Here is a 17,502-nt window from a genome sequence, read left to right as displayed (position 1 = left end):
AAAAAGTGATACAAGCAAACAAGAATATCCTAATTTCTTCTTTGACCCACATAAATTCTTTTAACTTATTTATCACTGTTTATTTTTATAAATTATCACAGAATTGTAGGGTTGGAAGTAACCTAAATAGGCCATCTATCTATCTTTAACATTTTTCTCTCATAAAGAACTTATCCTACTTTTAAAATAGTCCATTGGAGAATCTATAACCTACTTGGGAGTGAGTGCTCTTCTTTCAGAAGAGTGTTCCTTACTTCTGTGCTTTCCTGAAAAGAAACCCACTCTGCTTTTGAACAAAGGGAAGGGCAGGCTTCATTATAAAATGAGGGTTATCTCAGGTGAATTACAGTGTTCTTCAGCTAACCAGTTTGAAGTACAAATGGGGACAAGAATAATGGAAAACTGGTGCGCCACAAAACTGGGGTGCCTTTTCTTGGAGGGTAAAAAGAGCTAAAGAAACAGGGCCAGGACATGGGGACATATTAGGTGCTATGCTGTATAGTTTAAGAAAGAAACTAGGGCCAGAGTACACTTGTATATTGTACAGTTCAGAGGGATAGAATCAGCCAAGCAAAAAAACAAAGGGACAGAGAGTTACCTTCAGCTGTAAAACAGACGAGTTGCCTCATGTTAGGACAAGAGAGACCTTATGGTAAGATGCAAGTATGTAAATTTCATTAAATATTATTTTCGTGTGCTTGAAATTTGCTTTATTAAAAAGAATACCCAAAGATACTCTGATTTCTAATTATCTGTATTTTTCTTACATTTCTAGTTGTTCTAGTTGCCTAGGAATGCAGTATTTTAGTCTCAAAGGACTAGTTTATAGTATCTTTAGAAATCATTTGTAGCTTCTCATATACTTATTGTGCCTAAAAACTGTGATTTGGATGTTACAAATCTGTTTAGTAACATTCCTCGTGAAATATTCTTTGTGTACCGAACCTTGTGAAATAGTTAAAACTGTGACTAGTATTATTTCTAGAGCATAGCAGGTTAGGTAAACTTTGAGATCTGAACTTTCTGTAGCAAGTGAAAAGGGGAGGCGACTGTCAGTAGCTTGTCAGGAAGGGGTGTTGGTGCAATGGATGGATGGACGGACTCAAAGGGAGCCCTTCCATCCTATCACTGAAACAAAGTTGTAAGATCCCACTCTGTCCCCTCAGACTGCATGCTGGCTTTTTGGGACTTCCTTCCTTCTCAGAAGATTCCTTTGATATCTACTTTCTTCTGGATAAAATGTGGTGTGGGTGGGGCAGGGGAAGCACACAGTGTAATTGTAAGCCAGGCCAGGCTCTCCACCCGCTAAGGGAAATCCCATCCAGTCCATATGCCTCTAGGGACAACTCTATCTAAGGTACTATCTTTAATAAAGAATAATATTTGCAGCAAGAAAAGAACTGAAATATCACTAGTATGCCATTTATCACAGAAATAAGAATTCTGAGACACCCAAGGAGGCCTGAGCATCAAAACAGTTTTTATTCTCTACATTTTTTATATAATTGATGAGTTGGAAAACATATTACATTTCCTAAATAGACTATATTTTTTCTTTGCTTCTTTAAAAAAAGCAGATACTTTACTCCTGTAGGGCTGAATATTCATTTGCACATCTTTTCCTATCTTTTGCTGTACATTTGCAGAATTCAGGTTGCCATAGAAGAAGAGTAAATGAAATTTTAGAGCCAGCTTTCCTCATTTTACAAATGAAATATCTGACGCCCAGAGAGGCTGTTGGCCTTCCTCCAGGTCCCCTACAGGAGGCCTGACTGCAGCCGAGCCCAGATGAGCCTCCTGACCCTCAGCTATCCCCAGCACTCTCACCCACCTTCACCTCCATTGTGAACCAATGTTGCAAAGAACCAATGTAACAACCTGGCCAGCAGGGTGTGGCTTTAGTTTACACATACAAAGCAAAGAGCACTTACCTTCTTTCTTCATTTTTTTTTTGGACAAACCTAAACATGATGTGATAAGGATTTGCGTGCAGATAGATGAATAACACAACAAAGATAAATTTGGTTGACACAAACAATGATTTGGGTTGGTGTATATGTTATTAACCACTGTGAAATCCAGATGGTTATAGAAGCTAATAAAGTAAAATAAGTCTATTTTTTCTTTAGCCTACCATTGACGGTATATATATAAATGCTAAAAAGAGATGGGGAGTTACATTATGAGCAATAAATTTAAAAATGACATTAGTCTTTTAACAATAGATTATTTCAATAGTTTATTTCTGTTAATGAGAGGGATATCTGCTGAATAAATTCAAATAGTTAATTTTATAATAGTGAATGATGAGGTACAGCTAGAAAAGCATAGCATTATCTTGAAATTTCAGGGGTTATAATGGTTGGCTTGAATTTCATCTATCTTTTTGAACCAAAACAATAAGCAAACTTTAAATAGAAAACCATATCTGGTTCTTTCATATTTCAAATGTAAAAGTTCTTTGATAGAGAAAAATTTCATTTTTCTACATCTGTTTAGATGGTATTACAGTGAAAGGCAACATCTGGATCATAGAATATAGTTAGTGAAAATATAAATGGTGTAAATTTAAGAAGAAATTAGCTTTTCCACTTAAAAATGAGTGATCAGATAAATTCAACATGATTATGGTACCTAAAACAAAAATCCCAAGTATATATGAGAGCTTTTAGTTCTTGTTTGGCACATATATTAATAAATTTTCAAACATCAAACAAACAATATGACACCAATATCTACTAAAAGCAGCTAGCACAATAAGATTCCTAAAGCACATAGTTAATTATTAACATCATAAAAACCTAATTCCCATATGATTTCTGTAACCAAGTATACTCTCTGTGCTGTGCAAGCTGGTTCAAGAACCATCTTTTTCAGGATTCCACAGAATTCCTAAATATTTCAAAGTTAACTCATGCTGAACTCCACAATTCCTTACTGAACTCAGATCTTCTGATAAGGCCTTCATTTATGCAAATATATGCACACACTGATCATAATTTTGAAAAGAATGGAAGCCCTTCATACATGTCAGTTTTTAGTTTTATCCAATCATTAATTTTCTGTAGAGTTGTTTTTTCTTGACTTAATATTTTTGCAAGTTTTTTCATTTTTTCTTCATTTCTTTCTATGTACTTTAACCCCTCCAACTGCAGCTGATCCAGCTTTTCATTTCGACTTTCATCTAGAGGTATGTTTTCGCACATTACAGGATTGAATCTAAAATAGGTGTCAGGAGGTAAGAGACCATCAAGCATCACATGGACTTCTGTTGAAACAGAGGGCAGGGTGGATAAAAAAAATTGAGTTATTCTGCAAAGATCTGGGTTTTTTTTATATGAAATTTTCTTTTAGAGCAAATTACAAAGCCTTCCTTATTTTGTCATCCCAGCTGATTAACAGTAGGAGTAAGGAATCCATTATAATGAATGTAACCACAAAATGAAATTCATCTCCTAAAGTACTTCACGTAATTCTGCTCAGTTAGAATACATGCTCTAGTACTTAACTCTCCCCATGTTTTGGGTCATCCTGTTAGCCACTTGCTGAGATGCCTTTCCAACTTTCCTGTTCTTAATTTTTTGAGATCTTCATTGAGGTACAATTTACCAATTTTAAGTGTGTAACTTGACATACATTTGACAAATGTATAAATATGTGTAATCACAACAATCATGACATAGAACACTTCCATCACCCCAAAAAGTTCCTTCATGCCTCTTTAAAGTTGGTACCCTCTTACTTTGCCTTCTGTAGAGTATCATATAAATGTAAGTATATATAGTTCTTCTGCTTACGGCTTCTTTTACTTAGCAAAATGCTTATGCAATTCATCCGTGTTGATGCATGCATCGACAGTTCCTTCCATTTACTGCTGAGTAGTGCTCCACTGCACAGATCTACCATAGCCTGTTCTCTCCAGTCTGTTTCTCATCAGTTTCTAGCTATTAAGAATAATCCTACTCTAAACATTAACACATAAGCCTTTTTGTTTATATATGATGCCATTTCTCTTGGGCAAATATCCAGGGATGAAATTGCTGAGTTGTAAGTTATCTTTTTAAGAACTCCAACACTATTTTCCAAATGGCTGCACCATTTTGCATTCCAACCATTAATATATTACAGTTCCCATTACTCCACATCTTTCCCAAAACTTGGTATAGTCAGTCTTAACATCAGCCATTCTAGAGGATGTGCAGTACTCTCTTGTGGCCTTACTTTTCATCTCCCTAATGACTAATGATGTTGAGAAGATTATTGTGTACTTATTAGTCATTATACATCTTCTTCAATGAAGCATCTCCTCAAATATTTTGCCTATGTTTTTTCCACTGAATTTGTTATTTTCTTCTTTAAATATTCTTTAGATAAATAAGAATTCTTTATAATTTGGATCTGATTATGCTCTGATAATGGATCGACATATATTTTACTAATACTTTATTTCAGTCTATACAGCTTACCTTTTCATTTTATTAAAAATGTCTTTTGAAGAGTAAAATTTGTATGGAGTCTAATTTATTTGTTTTTTCTTTTTTTTTTTTTTTGGTTTATGCTTTTTGTGGCTGACCTAAAAAATTTTCACCTAGCCCAAGGCCAGTAAGATTTGCTTCCGGGTATTCTTCTAGAAGCTGTAGCTCTTATATTTCAATCTATGATCCATTTCAAGTTAATATTTGTAATGGTGTAACAGGTCAAGATTCAGTATTTTTGAATATAGTAATTTTACTGTCCCAGTACTATTTGTTGAAAAGACTATCCTTTCCATAGGTTACTTTTTGGGTTATTTTTGTCAAAAATCTTTTGAGTTTGCACATATAAATCAATTTCTGTATTCTTTATTATATACCATTGATCTATATGTCTATCTTTATGCAAATACCAGAGTCCCTTATTTTCTGTAGTTTTATAGTCTTGAAATCAGAGGGAATAAGTTCTCTTTGTTCTTTTTCAAAATTATTTTAGCTATTTTAGGCCCACTGGTAGATAATTTTATAGTCATCTTATTAATCTTCACTCCAGAAAAGGCCTGTCTGAATTTTCATAGCAATTACATGGAGTCTTCAGACCAATTTGTAATCTGCCACTCTAACAATGTTGAGATTTCCAATTCATGAACATGGTATATCTATCAATTTACTTAGGCCTTCATTAATTTTTCTCAGCAATGTTTTGTAGTTTTTACTGTTCAGGTCTTGCACATAATTACATAGTTGCTTGAGTATTTGATATTTTGATGCTATTATAAATCATATCTACCTACCTATCTTTATATATATTTAATTTCAATTTCCAATTGTTCATTGGTAGTATGCAGCAATATGAGTGATTTTTATTGATCTTGTATTCTTTGACCTTGCTAGACTCACTTATTAATCATGTAAGTTTTTTATAGATTCAATCATATTGTCTATAAATATTTACTTTTTCATTTCTAATCTATATGCCTTTATTTCCTTTTACTGCCTTTCTGAACTGAAAAGGACCTCTAGTACAATACTGACTAACAGGAAGAGAGGCATTTCACTCTGTTCCTGATCTAAGCACAAAGCATTCAGTCTTTCACCATTAAATATAATGCTAGCTCTAGTTTTTGGTGTTTTTTTTGTAGATGCCCTTTATCAGGCTAAGGAAGTACCCTTCTTTCCTATCTGCTGAGGGTTTCATCATGAATGGATGTTGAATTCTGTCTGATGTCTTTTCTACATCTACTGAGATTATCACAAATATTTCCTTTTATATGTACATTAATAAGGTGAATTTCTTTGATCTCTTGAATGTTAAACCAACCCTGTATTTGTGGGATGAACCCTATTGGTTATGCTGTATGTATCCTTTTCGCATATTGCTGAATTCAATTAATTACTATATTTTAAGGATTTCAGCTTGCATTATCAACAGGGAATCCTGACTGCTATTTTTATGTATTTTTATAATGCTTTTGCCTGGTTTTGGTGTCAGAGTAGTGCTGGCTTTAAAGAATAAGCTAGGAAGTATTTATTCTTCCATTTTCTATACATGTTTGTGTAGAATTGCTGTTAATCTTCTCAACTCCATTTTTCAGTTCACATATTATATTTTTCACCACGTTTAATTTGGGTCTTCTTTACATCATCCATTTCTTTCCTTATCATGTTCAAGTCTTCTTCCATCCCAATGAAGATGTAGAATGTATTTATAATAGCTTATTGTAATGTCTTTGTCTGCTAATTCTATCATGTTTCATACCTAGGTCTGTTCTCACTGTTTAGGTTTTTTCCTGGTTAATGATGTATTTTCTTGTTTCTTTGTATGCCTGGTAATCATTCACTGGATGTCAAACATTGTGCATTTTACATCTTTGTGTACTAGAATTTGTTGTAGTCCTTTAAATATCATTAGATTTATTCTAATAGTGGATGTTGTTAACTGGGGCCAATTTATTCTTTTTGAGGATTGCTTTCAACATTTGTTAAGGATGGTTCCAGAGCAGCCTTTTGTCTAGAGCTAATTTTATGCCACTACTGACACAGTACTCTTCTGAGGACTCTACTGCACATCCCATGTATTAACAAGGTTTTTCTAATCTAGTCAATGGAAATCTGAGCTACTTTGGGTCCTATGTGAGAGCCAAGCATTGCTCTAATCCTTTCTGGTGGTTCTTTCCTCTGCCTTGGATAGTTTCCTCCCATGCAGGTACAGAGCAGGTGTCCATGAAGGTTCCTCTGTATATCTCTGGAGCACTCTCTCTGTGAAGCTGCCTCCTCTGTGGTATTTTGCCCACAAATTCTAGGTTCCTTGTCCTCCTTGAACTCCAAACTCTGTTTCCTAAATTCTAAGGGACTCTCCTTCTTTTCTAGGTTCCCCCTTCCTTGTACTATAACCTATAAATTATTTTCCGGTAGCAAGTTGGGCAATCAGTGATTATTTATTTTCCTTCTCTTAAGGATCACTGCCCTATGCCACCTGTCATCTAATGACTGAAAAACATTGGTTGGTCCAATTTTCTAATGGTTTAAATTGAGAGGAAATACATCATGGCCAGAAGTGTAAGTCTTAACCTTCTTTTAAAATGTCCAAACCCTATATATCCTTTAAGACCTGCACCAAGTCTAATTTATTTCTTGTAAATCACCTACAATAATCTAATTTCTCATTCCTTCTCTTAATTCATAATCTTAATCATCTACAACTGTTCACCATTTAGCAATTGATATATTAGATTGAATCAAATGAAACTTGCTGTTTTTATAGGTCAATAACCATCTAGTATCAGCAATTATATGTTTCATTCTAATTGTTTCACCTTCTAGAGTGTAAGTATACAGAGGCAGCATTTCACGTTTCTTAAAAATTTCAAATGAACCCATCACATGGTTTACACAAGGTATACTAAAAGTATTATGAGACTAATTAAAGCTATCTTTTTCTAGCAGATTACTTACAGTAAGAGTATTTTACTGATTTGACAAAATTTCAGATAGTCAAAAATCCAGTATGCCAGCTTTTCTTGGGTTCTCATTTAATAGATATTAAAGTCCTTAGTAGGGATTTTAAGATCCTCATGTAGGCTAACGACTAGGCCAATAACATGATGATATGGAAAGAATGAGAGTCAGAAGCAAGGGGCTGCTAAGTGGTAACAATTCTCTTAAAAATGTAATAACAGGTTTCAAAAAGGACTTAAAAATACTATAGTAAAATAAGGAGTGGTAGACCTCAAGGCTAAAACCAGACATTCAACAAATACTCACTGCCTGTCTATTATGTGCCAGGCATTGAAGTCAACAGAGTCAATTGGGTAAGTTGGTGCCTTATATTCTTTGAAGTAGAGACAATAAGCAGCTAAAAAAGCAAATATGTAATATACACCCACAATGAGATAAATGCTGTAAGAGGGAAAAAAGAGAAAGAAGCAGGATAAGGAGTTAAAGAGAGATGGCCAAAGGAGTTGGAGAATGATCAGAAAAGGTCTCTCTGAGGAAGCGATATCTGAGCAGAGGCCTGAAAGAAATGTGAGTGAAGTAAGCATTTTTGGGGAGAGGCCTTACAGAGGGAGAATATGACAACTGCAGAGGCCCTGAGGCAGGAGACTGCCTAGCAAGTTTAATTAAATTGTAGCTGGATACACCTTACTGAGGGGGCACATTTCAAGAGGGGGAAGAGATACATTGAAAGACTGGGTATTACATGGCCTGGGAAATGTCAGTGAATGAGGCTTTGAAATTTGTTTTAAGTGTGATGGGAAGCCTAAAGGGTTATGAGCAAGGTAAACACATGATTTAATTCACATTTTAAAGGATCTCTTTGGACTTTATATGAAGACTAGATTATAGGGGCAGCAAGAGTGGAAGTAAAGGTTTATTGTAATTCCAGTTTGCCTCCACATTACTAACCAGCCTAACTACTAAGCACTCTAATTCTCCCACTGTTACCATGTATACATTTGAGCCAACCTGGCTCCTTTTCTTTTCCCTCTTTCTTAACTGGTTTTAGAAGTCTCCCAGCAAGCCTCTGTGTTAATCCTGCTTTACATACTTCTCCAGTTGTAAGCAGGCAAAGGGAGCAATAGCTCCCAGAGAGAGAACAGTCTCTGTTCTAGGGTCACCTGGAACAAACGGTGAGAAGAAATGGAAGCAACAAAAACTTGCTCCCATGTGCTTCCTAAGCCTGCACTACAGATATAACACACTGTTTTGCAGTTAGCATCAGCGTATTCTACTAAACATTGAATTCTAAAAGTTAAAGAGCTTAAAGGAAGCAAATAAACAGACTAACCTTCTGTGTCTGTAGCACTGTTGATGACATTAGATAGTTTGGTTTTCAAGCTTGTATATGTCATGGAGTTTCTCACATCACTCTCATAGCGGCCAGTGCCCAGGGATACTATGCACTCCAGTGGGACATCTGGCCAAAGACATTTACACTCATGCATTGCCAATGCTGAAGGGTTATTCAGAAGCAAACCTCCATCCTGTAAAATGTAAGTAAAAAAAATATAGTACAAAACTCACAGAAGTGGAATTGTGTTTTACAAATATGAAAATAAAAATTTATATTTTAACCATTTAAAATTTACTCACAGGGAGCATTTGTAATGTATATAATTATCAAGGTACTATGTTGTACATCTGAAACCAATATGTTGTATATCAACTACATTCCAAATATAAAAAATTAATTTTAAAAAATTTACTTACTTACAGGGAAAGCTGAACTATGTAATAAACCAAACAAATTATTTAAAAACAAGAGGCTCCTTTAAGGTGAATTTATTTTATATACCACAGCTGCAAAAAAAAAATCATGTGAAAACTCACTAACCAAAATTTCCTATTATGAAAGTTTGAGCTTCTTGGATTGTATTGCATATTTGCTCAAAACTATAAAATGAACTTCATGTACTGCTTTTTAAAGATACATTATCCTTGTTTCGTGGTTACTATAGAGTCTATATAAAAACTAACAAAAGAGTGGTGGTTCTACCAAACTATTAAAACAAATACTTCTTTCACAAGTGAAATATAACCAAATTAACTCAGCTAATTTAAGTTGAAATTTTATTAATAATACTTCAAAGTATCACATTCACTGTAATGCACATGTAACTTAAACAAAGCAGGCAAACTTGTATTTCTAAGCTTTTATCAATAACTATTATTTTGAAGAATTCAAAATGAAAGAAGGGTAAAATATGTCAATAGAGTACTGTGAAAATGTATTCAAATAAAAGTATATAATCAATCTTGCATTCCCAGGTACTAGCACATCCACTCAATTTGAAAAGCTATAAACTGTTAGAAATTATTCCTTTCTAAAAAGCCCAATCTCCCTCCTGTAACCTTTCCCAGTAATTCTAGATTTTGCATTTTGAAGCTATCCAGAATTGGTCATCTTCTAATCCTATAGCCTAGCCATACATGAATCATTTCAGGTTTTTGGACAAGTCGCATTCCCTTGCCTTCACGTCTTTGCCTGTGTTGTCCTCTCACTCAACACGCTCTTTCCCCAGTGCTCTTCTTTGCTCAACTAACTCCCAGTTATTCTTCAGAACATGGACCAGGAATCATTTATTCTAGCAAGAACCTAGCTGAAATAATGCTAACATATTGAGTAGAAAACAATCCGTTATTATAAAACATTGCTGAATAGGCTAGCACAGTTTTTAAAAAGTATTTTGAGAAATGTCTTCCACAAGGATAGGAAGAGAAATACAACCTTAACTGTCATGCAACAATGCATGATATACTCTAAATGAAGGAACCATTATCATAGTAATTCGAATATTTTCGAGCAAAGATATTTAACAAACCAACTTCTTTTTCTTGTAGAAGATACATTTCTTCAGAATTCTTTTTTAATGCACTAATACAGTAAAACCAAGGTAATCTAGAATCTTTGGTCACTTTGCATAACAGAGTTTTCCTTGGAGCAGAGTTCGTGTGTGTGTGTGTGTGTGTGTGTATAAAACTGTGCAATAAGCCATACACTTTAAAAAAAAAATACAATGGCATTTTAATTTTTTCTCAAAGATTTGAGATTGTGGGGGAAAAACACAGATTAGGAATACTGATATTTATAATTCTAATTTCAGCCCTTCTACCTACTAGCCCTTTGGTAGAGGCATAATGACTTTTAAAATAAGGTTTAATTTGATAATTTCTAACATCCCTTCCAGTTCTAAAATTTGCTGATAAGGTGTTTTCTTGAGTATAGACACGTACACACATAATTTAAAATGGGCTCAATGGCAACTTATTTTAGGATTGCCCCTAGAACTTTAAAAAAGTCTTTGTTGAGAGCTTCCTTTTCCAAAAATCTGCAAGTTTCGATAAAGGTAAAAAGCAGCACACGCAGCAGTGGAAGGATCAGAGACAGACTTCTCCTGAGTGATGTCCCTTCCGTGTGGGAGCCACCTACCCACATCACTCCCCGCGCTGTGCTCTCGGGCTTGAGGGCCCATGAAAAACACGAGGCACGACTCAGCCCTACTGAAGTAGACTACTGTTTTAATTTCTCAAAGAATGTGAAGAAGAACCACTCCTCACCCTTTTTGTGAATTTATGCTGTTAATTAGGGGGTTTATCTCACAAATCACAGATATTAATGATAGCTCTTCATTTTAAGCATCTCAAAAACAACTTCTTCAAAAATGTGTATCTCCAACAAGACTCTGGTTGGGTCAGATTACACTAGAAGGCAGCAATATAGCAATGTTCCCAAATGGTAACTACACTCCCAGAGAAAGTCAGTTGGCTCTTTAGTTATGGAACAGCCGATCTGAAGCTAATGGTCCTTTATCACAGCATGTGTCATTCATCCCCGACTGCAGCTTTAGGATACCTCTGGGATAATAGCGATGCACATGGCTGTGTGGACCCTCAGAAAAGCTGTTGTGTCACATTTTCATTGCTTTTTCTATTTTCTATTCTCCATTTGAGGCTGGGTGGTTTGCTACCACTTCCAATCCAATTTCTACCTCCCCTGAGTTGCCAATCTCCACAACTCTCTAACTACATCTCTTCAAAAGAATGTGTCTTATGTTTCCACATCCGTGACTTTTATAAAAAGAGGCTATCCTTTTAAAAGATTGTTAACAGGGCACATTATTCCTAGGCCCACTGTATTTCAGGTCTTTGGCTCTTTTCATAAACATCTCTTTGTGGCTGAGATATGCTTACAGACTGTCTCTGAAACCTAAAGATTGCACAAACCAGGTCTGTGAATGGCCCCAGGTCTGGGACAGAAAAAAAGGTGGTGGGGTGGGGCTTGCCTTGTTTGCTGCCTGACAGGCAGGTGGCCTAAGAACAGTGAAGCCCCTCTCGCTTTCTAGGCTCAGGAGAAGGGCAATTTGTACCAGGAACAGAATGAGGAAATAGTAGCGCACATGCTAGCACTAAACGTATCATTACCATGGATTTGAAAAACTTAATTCTCAGTGTACACCTTAGTATAATATAGTTAAATGCTACAGTAATATAGTTATTTAGTGTTTCTTTTAGACCATTTTTAGTCTAAATCCACTTGGAAATTCATGTTCTTTCAAGTCCCTGTATATTATTGGCTTTGTAAAGTCAGTCCAGACAGAATAAATCATCATTTCCTCATCACTGTCATCACCTACCAACCTCCAAATCACTCTTCCTCATTCAACAAATTAGTCAGCACCAGGCTCACAGATTTCCTTTCTGCTCCATGTAAGTGGGGGTAGAAATTCTTTATGCCACCGCATGTGACTTCACATCTGTACTACAGCTTGGACTCTGATTCCTCAATCCTCTTAATCTCAAAAACTATTCTTTCACCTACTCTCCAAGGTTACACGTTAGCTCTTGTTATAAAAATGAATGGAACCATACAGTATATAGTCTTTTAAGTCTGATTTCTTTCACCTAGAATAATGCTTCTGCAATATATCCATGCCACTGCCTATGTAATTCATTCCTTTTTACTGCTATTAGTTCATTATTCAGATGTATCACAGTTTGTTTACTCATTCATCAGTTTAAATGAAACTATTTCTAAATTTAGCTATCTTTATATATCTGTTAAAAGTCACAAATTGGCTGTTTTGAATTGTTTAACTTTGTAAAAATATTCTTGAATTCTTTAAATGTATGTAGTAATAATTATTTCCCAAAGGCCTTCTCAAGTACAAATTTGAATTAATCCTTTCAACTTTTTCCTTTGTTTTCAATTAATAAGGTACAAGAATGATACCCATCCCATAATAGAAGTAAAATATTTCATTTCCAATTCAGCAAAAAAGTTATCTTTTATTAGACTATTTTTATCTTCAATTCTACAGTTATACTCTGTGTAGCTTCTAATCATCTGGGTATTTTAGATGAAACACTTCTTCATTATTATAAAGGCTTATAAAAAGGATCAGAAAAGACAAAAAAGGGAAAGAAGTTAAAGACAGGGAAAATGAAGTTTAGCAAGAATTGACAATAGTAAAATCAATTCCAAATCAAATAGTTGCCAATGGTTTCAATAGCCAAGCTTGAAAGTAAATTCCTGTTCCTTAAACTTTACCTGATTTCAATAAAAAAAAAAAAACACAGAATTTAAGATTTTTGGTATTCACTCTAGTCCAGGGGTGAAGAATACCATCCCTTGTTAAGCTCTGTTTATAGTTAGCTTCCTCTTGTCAAATGCCTCTTCAATTAGTAAGTCATTAGGCTAATGTTAGGTCTATGGTATTTCCTGTAGCCTTCCCATTCATTTAAGTATTCATACTCAAACTTATTTATTTTTTGTGTACTTGGTATTTGCCAGGCACACGGCTAGATGTTGAGGTAAAACAGAGTTGAGAAATTAATTGATTAGATAATTTGCTACTTATCTCTTAGAGGTACACACAGGATTCTGTTGTAACTGCAGTATATCATGAATGTGCTTAATAGCATGAAATGTGGGTACTTTTACTGCTTTTAACATACATTTATTCCTTTCATAAATCAGAGTACCTGCCAGAGAATAGCTAGTGGACAATGCGAATGTCTCCTAATCATCTCATCTTAGCCTTTTATGTTAGGGTTTTAAAAAAATTTTGTTTTTTATTATGGTAAAATATACAAAATACAAATCAGTGGCAATAATTACATACCAATTGTTTTACAACCATCACCACTATCTATTTTCAACAGTTTTATCACCCCAAACAGAAACTCTGTGACCATTAAGCAATCATCCTCCTTTCTCCCCTCTCTATCCCGTTTCTATCCTAATCAACTATTCATTCTTTATACATAAGCTCAGATGAAAACAACTTTGTAAAGCCAATCCTGACAGGATAAATCCTATCTTCTACACTACTTAACCATGTAAATATTTTTATTACTTAATTTTCATCTCATTCTACAACAGTGTTTATACAGTCTAGTTTGAGCTATTTGAGGGTGGGATCCAAGAAACACAAACAGCATGCTAGCAGTTATTAAAAACCTCTACATTCTTCAGAGCTAACCTAGTGCTTGGCACTGAGGAAGCACTCACTATATTTCCATCTAGTTATAATGAAAATGATCAGCTGTGGCTTGGCATGGGCTGAATTTGGCAGGTGCTAGCCAGGCTCTTTCTGCTAAAAACACTCTTTCCCTGGGAACATTTATACGAAATATAGTAATTCCTTTTAGGCTAATGTATCTTGAGTTCTGAAAATAATCTTTTAAAATGTAACTAAGATCTAACAGAAATAATATACTAGAATCTGTAATCAAAACCTTTAATGCAAACTAAACTATTAGGCTTTATCTCTAAAGACAGAGAATGAATGATTTAATTTTGGAGGTGGAGATAGAAAAAGATAAAAGAGAAACAATATGTATATGTCCAAACTCCTTAAATATGTACAAATATGTATATATCAATTATACTGCAATAAAGCTGGCTAAAACAGAGAGACAGAGAAAGAGAGAGGAGGGACAATTTTGTATAAAAAGTACTATTTAAAATAAGTATGATACAATGTGGGTGGGAGAGAGATGTAATATATTGGAAGCTACTCAAACATAATTCTTCCCAGTTTATAGTTTTCTAGAACATGTAATAAATAATCCTTGTAAATACTATAATAATATTCTTCTCTCTTTATAGTCAAAGGCAAATGAAATTTACCCATCTACCTACTCATACCTCTGAATTAAATCACTACATTCAATTAACTGTTCAAATAGAGTATTAATTTATAATTTATACTCTATTTGATTCCAGGGATATGAGGTAACTTACATTAAAACATATGTCAGACATGACAGTTAAAAGGGCTTTTAAAAATGAAATGAGAAAAAACTAATACAATTATTCAAAGAACTTAATAGGACTGTAATAAGTAAGAACCGTATTTTAGTTTTAAACTTCTTGACAACTTCTGAAGGGCTGGAAAGGGACTTCGCTTGAATGTTTTCTTTGCTTAAGCAATCAAGATTATTCACACCTTAAATTATTCTTATCAGTCTTTCATGGTGTCTTTTGTATATGCAATAAGCAAAATATTTACTTGAACAGGGTTTGTTTAGATTGCAAATTTTATTTGAATATGCTCATTAAGTTAGATGTATCCATCTTTCTGGAGTTAAGTCACTGATGTACATGAAGGTATATTCTCTGAATGTGGTTATATGCTTCACATAAAATTTATATGCGAAGTTATTTTAATCTTAGCTCAATCTAAGTTCAAAGATTATGGTCATCAATATAAAAATGGTTAAGCATGAAAAGAAGTATCACTAGTCTATCTGAAATGGAGAAGACCTGCTGAATTACTTTTGGCTTGCTATATATATTCTACAGGACTAAATTAAACTTTAGAACTACTTCCTCTTAGATAAAGAATAATGAGCAAATGGAATTAACTTCTTTTGAAGTCTGGGAACATATGGTCCTGAAATGCAGTAACTTCTCATGTGAGACTTTCCCTAATACTTGGCATAACTGCAGTTTTGTAGTATGACAACCACTAAAAGGCTTTAAATAATAAATCTTAACTACTGTATTTTGAATACATTGTTTCAATTATTTCTCCATTGATGCCATAGTGAAAATACTATAAGAATATGGAGAAATAATTGTTAAAAACAGTAAGCTACATATTAAAATAAAAATCTTATTTCTGACCAATCAATGTCAAAAAGAAATCCTACAGCCAGCACTTTCTGCCCTGAGTGGGTGGAAGAAAGAAGAGAAAAGCAGAAGGGGAAGTGCCTTACATAATTCAACAATGACTGACTTGACAAAGTAAGAAATAGTCTGAATTGACTCCAAAGGCAAAAGGAATCCTATTTTAATCTCTTAACTACAAAGATTACGACATTTCTTCTAGAAAGGTAGAAAGACAATGGGATAACAAATAGTAACATTTAAAAATACTTCTAAAGCTACTGTATAAAAATATATAAGAAAATAAGTTGATAAAAATGTTTTAGTTATTATAACACTGACACATGCAAATTAAAATTATATAGTTGATATGTAGCTTATATAGATTCATGCATGACCTTCTGAATATCTGAAAAATCCTTGTCAAAATAGTTTTTTTCCCAATCTGGTACCAAACTAATAAAGAAAGCACACAAACTTCATGACTAGAAAGGAAAGTTGAGGTTAATAACACCATCAAAAGAGACTGATTTTTAAATAGGACATCACATGAAAAGCATATATAAAATATATATATTTTTTGGAAGGGGCAACTCAAAAAGGTTATTGACTGTTTTTTATAATTTAGTATAAGTTATGAGTGAAGATTTCCATAAGTAGTGGGAGAAACTTGACAGAGAAAAAGCTTACAATAAATTAATGAGTGTACATACCAGAAAAAGAATTATCAGAAATACTCAATTTTACAGATCACTTTGCCAAAAATTTAACAACAGCATAATTAAAGATAGTACCCTTCACTTAACAGCTGTGACCCTAGTCCCGTTACTTAAACTTTGTTAAGATTCCAATTCCTCATTTGTAAAATGGAAATAACTCTATCCACCTTGGAAGTAGTGATAATTAAATGAAGTATAGTATGCAAAGGACTATACAAGTGTCTGGCACAAAGCTAACAGTGAATATTTACTATTGTTTTACTATATCCTCTCCTTCGAAAGATGTCCACCAAAACTGTCAAATAGATTGGGCTCTGCTTTTTCATTGGGTTCTGCATTTTCAGGGACTGTGTTTCTTTTTAATTTTTATCACATTTGGTGGTCAATCATAAATTACTGCTTCATTTTTCTATCAATAAAATTGTAAGAATTGCCTATGAGTTACATTATATAACATACAAAAAAATTTCCTAAAATCAAGCCCAAAGACTTAACTAAAAACAAACAAGTGAAATTTAATTTACAAGTTAACTTAAAACAAAAACAAACAACAAATACAAATATCTTACTGTACAACTTTTACCACATGGAGACACAAAGAAGAAAGTCTCCTTGACTGATCCCTTTTTAATTCAGTGACATTTAATACATGCTGATTCCTTTTAATCATGTAAAGTTTAAAAAAGATAAGCCTTAAAGTCAACTTACTTGATGAAGATCATTTCCCAGTGCGTACTCTGCAAAGTAGCCTGGAGCAGCGGAGGAGGCTCGGATGGCCTGCCACATTTTGTAGTGACAGCCTCCCAAGTAGTGAGAGTTGATTCCAGGAAAATGACCATAGTTTCTGAACACAAAAGCTTTTGGTGTTATCCCTCTGTTTACTATGGTACTCACTGCAGCTACCTAGTGAGTTAAAAAGTGAACAATATTCCACTGTAAGCAGCAATATTTGGTATCCATAGAAATTAAATATTATTTAGTAGTAAGAATGAAAAAATCTACAACTCTACCCATCAAGATAAATGTGTAACAAAACCCCTTAATGTTAAGGGGACCAGATCTTTTTAAATAGGTATTTCTTTATGAGTAAATAGATACGAGGGCTGAAATATTTTTGAGAACTGTATTATACAATAATAAAAATATTTTTGACAAGATTTGATTAGCTATTTAAAAATACATCACTAAGACATAAATT

At 34.0% G+C, this 17,502-nt stretch overlaps 1 protein-coding gene across 2 annotated transcripts in view; it reads right to left on the bottom strand.

Moving 5' to 3' along the window:
- Positions 1-1,460: 1,460 nt before the first annotated feature.
- PNPLA8 (patatin like phospholipase domain containing 8) overlaps positions 1,461-17,502 on the bottom strand; it is a 53,895-nt gene continuing 37,853 nt past the window's right edge. For both annotated transcript variants that reach the window (XM_036918941.2, XM_036918942.2), the window contains exons 8-10: positions 17,013-17,207; positions 8,761-8,956; positions 1,461-3,268 (exon numbers count right to left, since the gene is read on the bottom strand). In XM_036918941.2, the coding sequence (XP_036774836.2) occupies positions 2,994-3,268; positions 8,761-8,956; positions 17,013-17,207 (666 nt within the window). In that variant the 3' untranslated portion in view covers positions 1,461-2,993. The remainder of the gene's footprint in view (positions 3,269-8,760; positions 8,957-17,012; positions 17,208-17,502) is intronic.

Source organism: Manis pentadactyla, chromosome 7 (assembly GCF_030020395.1).
Source record: "Manis pentadactyla isolate mManPen7 chromosome 7, mManPen7.hap1, whole genome shotgun sequence".
NCBI lineage: Eukaryota > Metazoa > Chordata > Mammalia > Pholidota > Manidae > Manis > Manis pentadactyla.
Note: the sequence above shows the minus strand (reverse complement) of the source record. Positions and strands in the feature narration are given on the sequence as shown.